Source organism: Gossypium raimondii, chromosome 9, assembly GCF_025698545.1.
Source record: "Gossypium raimondii isolate GPD5lz chromosome 9, ASM2569854v1, whole genome shotgun sequence".
Classification (NCBI taxonomy): domain Eukaryota; kingdom Viridiplantae; phylum Streptophyta; class Magnoliopsida; order Malvales; family Malvaceae; genus Gossypium; species Gossypium raimondii.
The window spans coordinates 2,945,765-2,959,076 of NC_068573.1; the positions used below are offsets into that span (position 1 = coordinate 2,945,765).

Below are 13,312 nucleotides of genomic sequence, written 5' to 3' on the forward strand. Positions count from 1 at the left end.
ATCCTTCTTAGGCCCTTATCATGTCCATCACAATCACCTGCCACCGCATTTGTTTTCTAGAGTTTGCTCTGATCTTCCTCTCCGTCATCTCTCAACGACTTCTCTTTTTGCTAGATTGTAACATCTATGCACCTTGCCAAAATAACTCTTTACATTTTGGCAACTCCATTGAGGAGGAGCAATTACATTTAATGAAATACATCCTACTATTCTTTATCATCACAAAAAAATATTGGAATCAAATTTATTTTTTTTTGCATCATCCTCAAATTCACTCCTCCCTAAGATCGACCCTCAAGCAATAGAAACAATTCCACCTCACTAGAGCGCAAAATTAATGTGAATATTACCATCCATAGATTGTATGATGACCTTAATTTTCCAAATGTAGGTAATGCTTATATTATTTATGACATGGTTCATGAATTATTAATAACTTCATTCTTAATTTGTAATAAATTATAATTATGATGTTAAAACAATACATTAGCCATAATTACAATGGCTTAAAAAAAATTTGTTGCTAGTAACTTATATATGGATTTGAGTACTTTATTTCACTCAAGTAGAGATATGATCTCCCTAGTGAAGTGGACAACTCCCTTGGCCACAACTAGGATCTCTTAAAAGAAAATTTGATCTTTAAAATCTCATATGCAAGGTTTGAGTACTTTATTTCACTTAGGTAGAGATATGATCTCCCTATTAGATAGCTCCCCTAGCCGCAATTATGATAGCTCAAAATTTGGCCGCTAATAAATTATATGCAGGGTTTAATAAATTTACTTCACTTAGGTAGAGATGTGATATCCCTAGTGAAAGTGAATAACTCCCTTAACTATAGCTGTGCTCACTCAAAACTTGGCCACTAATAATCCATATACAAGGCCTAAGAAATTTATTTCACTTAGGTAGAGATGTGATCTTCGCAGTGAAAGTGAATAACTCCCCTAGCCATAGCATGATTGTTCAAATTTTGGCCACTATTAAGTTATATATAGGGTTTGAGTAATTTACTTCACTTAGGTAAAGATATGATCTCCCTAGTGAAAATGGATAATCCACCTTTCGCCGTAGCTATAACCATTTCGTATTCTGGCCACAAAATTATAATTTAGTTGAGCAAACTTACAAAACAACTATACTTTTTATTTGACTTTATCACGTTCAAGATAATTCTATTCAAAAAATAAAAATAAAAGTACCACAAGATAACACCGTTCCAGAAGCCTAAAAAGAAACTAAAGTAAATGTGCTTGATCTAGATGCCTTCATTCCACTTAGACTACTTGCTCCAAAAGCATTGCTCATAAATTTGGATATCTCTAATGGTTAGTCATGAGTTAGCTTAGTGGTGCCAAATTTTATTAAGCGATAGGTTGCAATCTATAACCCTTAATACTAATGAGGGAGAAGCATGAACAACTATTTGAACAATATCATGAACATTAATATCACCAAATTCCAGCTAGTTTAAAAAATTCTTTATCAAATAGATTCTTCATCTGCATGATCCAAAAAATTCTCAGTTATAATATTTATCATTTTTTTTATTTTCATATATAATCCCTACACTTTTTATAGCCTCTAACATTTAAGTGAATAAATATGCATATATTACATATATGTTAATGTACACATATAAATTCAATTTTAATGTATTAATTATGTATTTACGTGCACAAGTGGTTTTATACATACTTGTTTGCATCTCATTTGCTCACATGCCACTAGCGCATACAACTTTCTCAAATACTGCTAGTTTAAGTAAACTCTTGTTCTGGCTAAGAATTGCATAAGTTCACAAAAAATGCTTTGATGTATTCTCATATTATGTATCATATAAAAGAAATTCTCAGAGCAAAATGTAGATACTCGTTTTTAGTAGTAGTGTCAGGAAATAACTTTTTTTTTTTTTTGTGTAAAATCACTGAATGTTAAGAAGGCTATAAAGCCAAGCTTAGGAAGGGTGGTAGGATTCTTAGATTTGCTTCACTGTTGGGATGTTTTGGAGAGCATGACTTGGAGGCTCAATTACGGATACTGTTAAGAATGCTACTTCTTATTGATCAAACTGTGCACTTGCACTTAAGTTTGCAAGTAACACTTTCCTTGCCAAAATGAATTATATGAGTGTAACTTCTATGAAACTACCATTATATCCACTATCTTCATAACTTTTCCCCCATTACTCATTACAATAACATGAACGTGACTTCATTTATGCTCATTACCCATAATTCATAACACGTTCTTGTGAATTAACCCATGTCTCTCCCACGTCCTATAAAATGTCACTTGTTTCATAATCATTCTTTGGAAAGAGTATAAATACAAGATCCAAAGTATCATGGTGAGACTTTTGGGGACCGTTTATCAAACTTAGCACTCTAAAATCCTCTCGGCAACTTGTTTTCTATAATCAAAACAACCACCGTAACTTTCATTCTTCTTAACCCCTTATCGTGTCCATCACAACTGCCTGCTACTGCATTTGTTTTCTAGAGTTTTCCCCGATATCTTCCTCCCCGTCATCTCTCGACGATTTCTCATTTTGTTAGATTGTAACTTCTCCTCACCTTACCAAAATAACCCTTTACACATATCCAGCTTGAGTCTCTCGAGAATGCCACTACCTTTTTCTTTTTCATAATAGTGTGAGCAATTTCTGCTCCTAGGATAACATTGTCACACAACTGTCTTCCATTGATGAAAGCATTTTGCAGGGGAGAGACTAAAGCTCCAATCACCTTTTCAATCTAATCACCATTAACTTAGAGATAATTTTGTAAATGGTGTTACAGAGATTGGTAGGTCTGAAGTCATTGGCAGAAACCGGAATAGGCCTTTTGGGAATAAGAGCAACATAGGTTTTATTGAACTCTTTTAGGAGGTCTCCTTTCTCAAAGAAGTCTCACACCATTTTGATAATGTGCTCTCCCATGAAATCCAAATTTGCTTGAAAGAATAGAGCTGGTTAGTCGTCTGGACCAGGAACCTTTAGAGGACCCATAGAGAAGAGGGCATCTTTAATTTCCTCATCAGAAAACCTCGAGCAGAGAATATGTCTTTGCTCAACACTTAAGATATGCAAGTTTAGTTCTTTGAGATAGGACAAAGTGGATTCTTTGTCTTGTGCACTGTCATCACAAAAGATAGAATTGAAATGATTATGAAAAGTAGAGTGAATGCCATCTTCATCATCAAAAACATTGCCATTGGTAGCATTAGCCATAACGTCATCAATAATGTGCTCTGTAATTTGAGAAACCTCAAAGGTGGTTATAAGGACATTCGTACCATTATCCCTTGTCGAATGTTCAAGAATTTCAACTACTTCACCCCCTACTTGCCCAGAGATAGTTCTTAAACCTAGATTATCTTCAGTATTCACCGTTTCAGCAGCTTGATGAGGAGAATCAGAAGATAGGTGATCGAAAAGAGATTGATAATTTCTTTCAACCACAATACCACCCAAGGGAACATCTGGCTTAGGTTCATTTGTGTTCGAGACCACAACTTTTCCTTTATCTCCTAGATCACTTTTGGTGAAGTTATCAATCCAACCCAAGTGTGACAGAGAACCAAAAACTTCCACTGGAAAGCCATTTCTTCATTCTAATGCCTGCCTCTCTGGTTCGAGGAATCATTCAGTGCATTCGGATCCAAAACAAAGTCCGGGCTCGCGACCTTGGCGGAGGTTCTTCCAAAGCATGACCTTTTAGAACCTCCTCTAACTCCAGCAACTCATCTTCTCTAACATCCTCAAAGATGGCATTTGGAGGTGGAACAACTTCTTGAGCAGCAGGAACAAAGTCATCAACTTCGAGCTCATTATAAATGACCCTCGAAGTTCTGCCATCCACCATGTTCAAAAAATCTCTCATATAATTCAAAAACAGAATATTGTCAAACTCAACCGTAGTTTCAGACTCCAGCCTATCCTGAATGTCAAGCATCTGATTATTGATAGCTGCCTCAATATTAGCATTATCAAAGATACAGTGAGGAAATGTATACCCAATGTGACCACAGCTTCGGCAGAACTTATAAACCTGTTCATATCTAAAGGAAATCCAAAGGTGCGGACCATTACAAGATCTTACAAAAGCACCAGCAATAAGAGGTAACCAAGGATTGATACACACACAAATTCTCATCTAGCGGATATTCCTTAGAAAAACAGGCCTCCAGTCAACCTAAATAACATCACCAATGACACCTGACATTTGTTCAGCGATGGGTGGGAGCATGAGCTCAATGGGAAGCCCCCAAAGTTAACCCAAACAGGCGTAGAGTTTACATGCCAATTACTAATGGGACAGTTTTGTAACAAATCATTTTTTTCAGTGTCGAAGAATTCAATTTTGAGGTCAGATTTCTTAAATCAGGCCGCTTCAAAAAATTAAACCTAGAGATTATAGAGAGAAGAATTATTAAGTGATTTATCAAGGGAAATTAATAATTTAGTAAAAACCTAGTAATTAAGCATAAAGACTTAATTGTAAAAGTAGCAAATTTTGAAGAATTAGGTGGATAATTAAGCAAAGCACTTAGGTGCAATTAACCCACCACTTACATTAAGTTAGTAAGAAGCTTTAATCAACTTCATTAATCTCCACCAACTTTCCTATTCATGATTATAGCCTTTAGATGAGATGGATTATATAATTTTATTTCATTATTAAATGAGGAATATAAAGGAAATATGAAAGAGAGTTGGTTCATCTTTTCCAAATGCTGGAGAAAGGAAGGAAAGGAAAGAAAATTTCTCAAGTCTTCTTCTCCATTGCCGTGGGATCAATTCAAGAGGTTAGTGTTCTTTTCTTTGAAATTTTTGTTAGCTTATAGCTTGAAATGATATATATGAGTGAACCCATTCAAGTTAATGTAGGATTTGATAAGAAAATGCTTGTCAAGTTTAGAGAGATAATGTAACACCCTTTACTTGAGTTAAACTGTTACTTGAGTAACAAGTGTCACATTTGAGCACTAAGCCACTTAAATATCAAAATGCACTTCCTACACTTATTTTTCACTCTTATTAAGCTTATTTTAGGTATTACAAATCTTTTACGGGCATTCTGACAATTTGGTTGCAAACCAAGACCATTCAGGACTCTCTTGGGTTAAAACAGTGAGTGACGTCGCAACTTGAAGGCAAGGGTCACCGCAATGAGACAAAATCACGTCACGATGTCCGGTAGGGAACGTCGTGATGAGACTCTCTAGAATAGCTTAACTTATCCAAATAATTAAACTACACAATGTGTATTTGCAAATTTCTTTTTTTATATATACGTGGACTTCAAAACACCTACGTACATGCCATAATCTAGTACCCAAATGTTAATTTCATACTCCCTTTCAAGCCTTGGTGATGTGATGAGATGCATTGAGGTTGTGACTTGAATTGAGAGCTTCAATCCGATCTTTCACCTACGCGTTAAACAATAATGCATTAAGTTGCATTATAGCTTAATAAATATCCATGAATTCAAATCTTACCATTTCTTTAATTTATTTAATAGTAAAAACATTACTATTATAATTTCATGAATATATTATATTAATCAAGAGGTTATTCAATATTTATAGAATTCACTAATATTTTGTTTCATTATTTTATCATTTCACGATTTAATAGGATTTGTTATTAGAATTCACTTACCATTATTTTTTAGCATATGCTAGACACGTTTGAACAAGATGAATACACAAAATATAACACAATATATGGAGCACATAAGTGTTGAAAACACATGCATTGACGTGCATTAGCAGAACAGAATGCATCGAAGTGTAATTTCACGAATAACATAAGAGCGCTCTAGTTCCTATGGCATGGTAATTATATCTACAAAGTTCAATGCTAGTCTACATGGGAACTCAATTGTCACTGGATTTACATTATTTTTATATGAATGTAAAATTTCATGATCTCCATGATTTCACTACACTTTTGCACCTCATTCGAAATAGTCCTCATTTACAAAATTTCAAGATTACTTGTAATTTCAGTTATGAATATTCATTAGATTTCAATCACTATATTTTTAACTCATGACATAATATACTTCATATTTCAATTATGAATTGAACTTTGTTAAACATGTTTCGATCGATGCTAAGTTATTTGAAGCTGCCAATATCTTTTTGGGGGTATGCCTTAATAATGAATTGCTATATTTTGAATGATGTACCAACTAAGATTTTGAATGCTATATTTTGAATGATATACCAACTAAGATTGCATCTAAAACTCCATACAAGTTGTGGCACGGCAGGAAGTCAGATCTAAATCATTTAAGGATTTGGGGATGTCCAACCCATGTATTGGATAAAGATGCGAGGAAGTTGGATTTACAAATAGAATTGTGCATGTTTGTAGGATATCCCAGAGGAACAAAGGGTGGATTGTTTTATAACCCGAAAGAGCAAATAGTGATAGTGTCAACTTATGCTACTTTCCTTGAGGAAAGTTGCATCAATGACCTTAAATCTCAAAGTAAAGAAGTACTCGAGGAAATTTTGGGAAATACACAAATCCCTATTGAAACAGTTCCAAAAACAACTCCTAGTAGTAGACTTGTAAATGATTAGCAGCATAGGGAGCTTTGTCGCAGTGGGGAGGGTCTCTTGTAGGCCTGAATTCTTCCAATCTGGAAAAAGTGTTCTAAACATTGAGTTTGTCAAACAAGAAGATGATGAACCATTCATATTTGATGAAGAGATGCAAAGTGTTGATTCCAAGCTCTGGGAAATAATTCTATGCAATCCAACTTAGTGTGAGAACTTGTAGACTTACTGAAAAGGATAAAACCCATAGGGTGTAAGTGGATCTACAAGAAAAAAGAAATACGGATAGAAAAGTGAAAACTTCCAAGGCCATACTTGTAGCAAAAGGTTATACTCAAAAAGAAAGTATTGATTATGAAGAAACATTCTCTTCGGTTGCCATGCTAAAGTTAATCCGCATAATGTTATCCATTGCAATGGATCTTGATCACGAGATCTGACAAATGGATGTCAAGACAACATTCTTGAACAACTATCTTGAAGAGAGCATTTATACGATGCAACCTATTGGATATATAGTTAAAGGAAATGAGCATAAAGTTTACAAACAACTTAGGTCCATATATGGACTTAAGCAAGCATCTCACTCATGGAATCAAAGATTTGATCAAGCAATCAAAACTTTTGGATTTTAGCAAAACATAGATGAACCCTGTATTTATAAACGTGTTGAGGATAGAAAGGTTATCTTTCTCCTTCTATATCTCGATGACATTCTACTCATTGGAAATGATGTAGGGACATTGTCATCGGTTAAATTGTGGTTAACTCAATAGTTTAGCATGAAGGACTTGGGAGAAACTAATTTTGTTCTAGGTATTTGAATATTAAAGGATAGAAAGAACAAAGTGATAACATTATCACAAGCTTCATACGTAGACAAGATATTGGAACATTATGCAATGACCGATTCTAAGAAGGGAACTTAACCTTCAGTATTGGGATTTCATTTTTCTTTAGAGGATTGTCTTAAGATAGCGGAAGAAAGAGAAAACATGAGAAAAGTTCCTTACGCTTTTGTAGTAGAAAGTCTCATTTAATGTTATGCACACGTCTAGATATCTTTTTCATAGTAGGGTTGGTGAGTTGATATCAAGTGAATCTTGGTCCAAGACACTGGCAAACAATTAAGAATATACTCAAGTATTTACGGAGAACAATGGATTATATACTTGTGTATTTCTGAGGAGATCTTACTCCTATCAAATATACTGATTTTGACTTCTAAACGTGTCAGGGTTCGAGGAAATCGACATTGAATTGTGTCTTTGTCTTAGGCAGCAGACCCAATGTAGGAAAAGTACAAGTACTAGGAGCATATTTTAACATTTAGGCTTTTTACCTACAACAATGATATCTATAAAAATTAGTTCCTTTCTCTTTTAGCCCTTCTTAGCTTGAATGGAACTCATGATAAAACCAAGTTTCAACATCTTTTTTCTTGAATCATCATTCTCCTTGATGGAAAAACCTAGGCTCATTTTAAATAACCTTTCATCCTATGTAGATAGTCACAAAGGAAGCATTTCATCAGCTCTATATCTTTCTTTTTATCCCATTACTTGTTGGACTTCGCCTTCATTGTATATGGCTTACCATGATTGCTAGTCTTAAACGACTTTTTCCTTGTCTCTACCACTATTTTTATAGGATTTTAGCTTGGATGACTCAAGTTTCTTTGACATTTTTACCACTTAATAAACTATTCGACCATGGTCATGGCTTTGGTAAGGTCTTAAAGACCTATTTAATGTAATTCTTGCTTGGCCTAGGGATTTAGTAAATCCATTAAAGGGAAAAGTTCCTCATTCTCACTTAATTCATAAGTTTAGAGCATGATTTCACTAAACACTAAACATACTCTCGAAGTGTGCCTTGTTAAGAAAGTCTTCATAACTTGGCATGAGTCTTATCCTGGACATACTTAAGGTAAAATTGTTTCTTGAACTCTATTTTGAACTCCACCTAAAATCCTTATGGTAGTTCCTTCGCACTTTTCATTTGTACACCTATGATGCTACCAACAAAAAAAGGCCATTAGAAAAATAATAGAAGGGACATGTACCTCCAAGATCATCCTCAATGCCAACAATACGAAGTATTTCTTCACCCTTGCAAGAAATAGTCCACATCCTTCACAAACCTGGTTCCTTTAAACTCTTTTAGCTTATAGACCTTAATCTTGTGCTTATCATAGCTAGCACACTATTACCCATTGTTGTTTTGCACAAAACAATCTCCCTATTGAGCTCATTTATATATTCAATCAAATCATCAATCATGGCTTCAAGAGCATAATTCTTATATGTAGATTATTTATTACTGTGTTGAGAGCACGCTGCATTTCACCTTTGAGCCCATTTCTTGTAAGGTCTACCTCTTTGATGTGTCTTAAATAATTTTAAAGTTTTCTTGCATGCCTCCCATGAAAACCACGAGTTTAGCCACTTTTTCTTTCATTGTTGACAAAATATCCTTCGAGCTACTAACTTTCTTTGCTCCCCCACAAATCTCTAGGTTCTTTTGTATATGGCATTATACTAGTGACACCATCTCAAAGTTAGCACCTTTGCCCAAATTATGAGCTCCAGTACCAACTATCATAGGCTTCGATTTTAACCAAGCAAACTATGTGGACTAAGGTAGGAAATTCACTCTTAATGTAATTGATTATTCAATTAATCCCTTACATTTTTAGTTGAATCCTTTTTACATCAACAATACAAATTGAATTACATTAATGATTAAGATTCAAATCTATCTACAGCATAGGGTTTTAAGAAACTTAAATTTTATTAATCTTTATCTCTTAAAATTCAAATTAATTTAGTAAACTATAAGTTACTAGAGTGTTTATAGTGTCAACATGTTTCAAGTAGATGAGCCTTCTAAAACTCTAAAATTGAGTCACTCTTAATTGATAAAATTAAGCCCAAATTACTCATGTATGCACCTTAATCACATATCATAATGCATGGGTCATGACTTCAATACTTGATTGGTCAAAACTACTAACATTTTAACACTGTTTTGATAGTCTAGATACCATATTGAAAATTTCTAAAGTAGAAGAACCATATTAACAAATTTGATTAATTTCAAGAGCTATTTATATAATTATCTCAAAAATAAACATATTTGTGTCTGCTGCTCGTGAAATTCCAAATAATATAGTAAAATATTTAAATATATTATATTTTTATTAAATATTTAAGTATATAATTAAAAATGCAGCCATATTTAAAATTTTAAAATAAAACATACTAAAATGTATAAGTTTAAATTGCAATATTCAGTAAAATATATTTTAAGTTATATATTTGCTTTATTCATCAAAACAAATTTAAATAAAATTTGGCTTTTAACATTAATTTTAACGTAAAAGATTAAACATTAAATACAAATATGAAAATATGATATACCAAATTTAAATATTTAAATATAATCTTTATAAAGTTTCAATATTTTAAAAATAATTTAATTTTTTCAACTTTCAATACTTCAATTTAATCATAGAAATTTTCAGTACTTTTAAATTAGTTTTATTTAATCTTAAAATTTTATGCATTTTTTTACATAAAATTTATGACATTTATATCTTGATATGAGGCTCAAATTTTAGAAGCACCATTGAAAGGGTGTATTAGCAAAATGAATTAAATCAAAATGTGATGGAATATAGATTAATGAATCTATTAGGTGATCTTATGGGAGTGGGAAAATTTCCTTTTCTTTAAACTCCAGAACTCTTAAATTGCAAAGATTTCTCATACATGTGTTTTGTTCTATAATAGAAAATGTAAACATATAAAGATCAGCATTTGATGGAATATAGATTAATGAATACTACAAGTTATGAAATGAAAATCCCATATCAGCTGGTTAACAAAGCGATAATGGGTGGAAGATCAAGTGAGCTCCAAAGTGATTCACCATCATGATTCCCACTTGAAGATGGCTCCACCATATCCATTGAACTCGATGAATCAAATGAACTTTGTGGGCTTTCCTCTTGTTTTGTTCCCAAATCATCTTGCTTCTCCCTTTTGTTGTTATTTTTGCATGCATTTCGAAGTGCCGACAACTGTTCTGATCTTCGTTCCGCCATGGCAGCTTCTGAACCAAGCTTTCGCTTCAAAAGCTCTGGGATCCCATTGAATGCATAGAGTGAAGCTGAGAATTTTCTTTCATATGATATCATCGAGTGTTCATCTGCTAGAATCTCGGCCATCATTGTTGGTGCTTCAAGCTCTTCAGCCAACTGAAATGGTGAACAGGAATAAGATGGCCCAAATCCAATCTCATCCACGAACTGGAAATCCAATGTCCCTTCATCCCCCAAATCATCATCATTAGAGGGGGAACTCCAATCCAATTCTCTCTTGGAACAGTCTTCGTTATCAGTCAAACACGATTCCACACTCGTTGCATTGAAAAGTTCATCATTCGACATCGAAAAATCCTCAAGGACATCAAGGAAACCATGGTTATTATCATCCTCGACCTCCTGCAACAATGGCTGCTGGCTAACACAGGCGTTGACAGAGACACTAACAGGCGGTGGTGAAGGAGTTGGCAATGGAAAACACGAATTATTCTTAGCTTGAATCCTTTGAAGAAGACGATTACTAATCTTTGAAGAAAGAGCTGGAGTTGAATTCATTGATGATGAAGAACAAGGCCAGAAATTTGTTCTCGTATTAGCACCACGAAGCAAGCACGCGGCTTCATCGTAAGCCCTCGCGGCTTCTTCAGCCGTATCAAAAGTGCCCAACCAAACCCTTATTTTCTGTATCGTGTCCTTAATCTCCGCCACCCATCGACCCGATGGCCTTTGCCTTACACCAACGAATCGCTTCCTCGCCCTCCTAATACCGCTGAGACCGGCGGTTGCTGCGGCGGCTTGTTTCACCATTTCATCCCAACCCATTGTTTCATCTTCTGTTGCCATATCTGTAACCACCTTTCTCTTCCTACCCATGGCTTTTATCTTTTTGAAGCTTTCTTCTGTTTCAGCTATGGCGGATGGAATTTGATGCTTTGAGTCTTTTTGAGCTCTGTATTTATATGGAAAGCAAAATGGAAATATTAGATACTGTCAAAGGAAAGGAGAGGTTTGACAAGGTCTTAATAATATACATACATATATATACATAATATTTAAGCTTCATAAATCCAACACAAATGGATGATTTGTAGCACTTCCATTGATGATCATGAATAAAATAAATAAGTTAACGTGTTTTGTTTCATTTGAGGCTATTTTTTCCCTGACCAAGTCACACAGGATCTTTGCTTCCATTTGGTTTGTTCTAAGCTTTGTTTTCAATAATATACTCATTTTTTAATGTGAAAAAACACAAGTAGACCAGTTTTGCATCTTCTTTTAAGGGTTTTTTATAGGATAGTTATATATATTTAGTTGGTTTATAGTAAAGAATTGGGTAATTGACATCATTAGTCACTAAATTATGGGTTAGTTTTTATTTGGGTCATTTAATCATTAAAAATTTTCATTTAAATCACTGAAGTGTTAAAATCAATACTATATGGGTTTTTTTTCTTCAAAAACTCTCTTTCCCCTTTTCCTCTACAATTCAATTTTTTTCATAAAATAATTACGAATCCATAAATCAAAATTCAAATGATTTTTTTCTTCCGTCTTGACATTGAGCTAAAATTATATTTAATTGGTTTACAGTAAAAGAATTACTGGATATATGATTAGATATTTACCTTTCTTTATCAAACAATGTAATGGCTTTTAACTGTGAAACATAGAATTCATCACTGTCTTGAAAAAGACTCATTTGTACCCTTTTTCTTGTCTGTCTTTGAAAACCACATTAAAAACAACTCAATGTGAAAGTGATATCTAAAACAATGCCCAAAAAAGGCATCATTTTCACTTGCAATAAAACATTTTATTGGTTATCAAACCATTAGAGCATGTTTGGTTGGGTGTATTGGCTAATCGGTGGCCCCACCTAATCCCCCCTTATTCCTATGTTTGGTTCATGGTATTGCTAATACCATTGTAATCCATTACTGACTTAATCGGTGAAATCTACCGATTTGTAATCCGTTCCTTTTGCCTAGATTAGGCGCCGCTTAAGTTTACCCTCCCCGTTTTACCCTCCCATCCGCTTCCCCTTTGTTTCTCTTCTGTCCCTTCTAGCCTCTGCCGATTTGCTCCCTCTGTTTCTCATATGTCTCCACTAAGGACATATTTATTTATTTTTAATTTGAGATTTTTTTTCCTTAAAAAAAATCCCTTTGTTGAGACTTCTTTATTTGGTGTCGTATTTTTTTAGTAATTTAATTTATAATGAGTTTATATAAATTATTTAAAAAATAATTTTTTAATAATTTTTATTATTTTATTAATTAATTTGTGATACCAATTCAATTAACAAGTAATATGTATTCAATGCAAATACTTTAACAAATAATATATATTCAATTTCATGTGATTTGATTTATCTATAAAAGAGCAAGGTGTTGAAGGATCGAATCAAATTTAAATTCAGTATATATATATATATATATATGATATTAATACATTTTATAATTTTTAAGTTTGACTAATCCCGAAACATAAGCCTCAAATTTTGTCAAAAACTTCTTGTATTTTATAAATGACACAAGTCCATTTTAAGCTTACTCATATTAGTAAAATCACATAGACAACTTAATATATACTTTTTATGTTTACATTATAGTATTGTATATA

General features: G+C 33.5%; 1 protein-coding gene across 1 annotated transcript; it reads right to left on the reverse strand.

Annotated features, from left to right (window-relative positions):
* Positions 1-10,324: 10,324 nt before the first annotated feature.
* LOC105797808 (ethylene-responsive transcription factor ERN1) lies at positions 10,325-11,708 on the reverse strand. Its single transcript, XM_012627722.2, has one exon. It carries the CDS (start codon positions 11,558-11,560, stop codon positions 10,454-10,456), a length of 1,107 nt encoding a protein of 368 aa, XP_012483176.1. The 5' UTR covers positions 11,561-11,708; the 3' UTR covers positions 10,325-10,453.
* Positions 11,709-13,312: the final 1,604 nt, after the last annotated feature.

Bases quoted from the DNA above. Each gene is read 5' to 3' on its own strand.
- LOC105797808 (XM_012627722.2), bottom strand. From the start codon at position 11,560: ATGGGTAGGAAGAGAAAGGTGGTTACAGATATGGCAACAGAAGATGAA.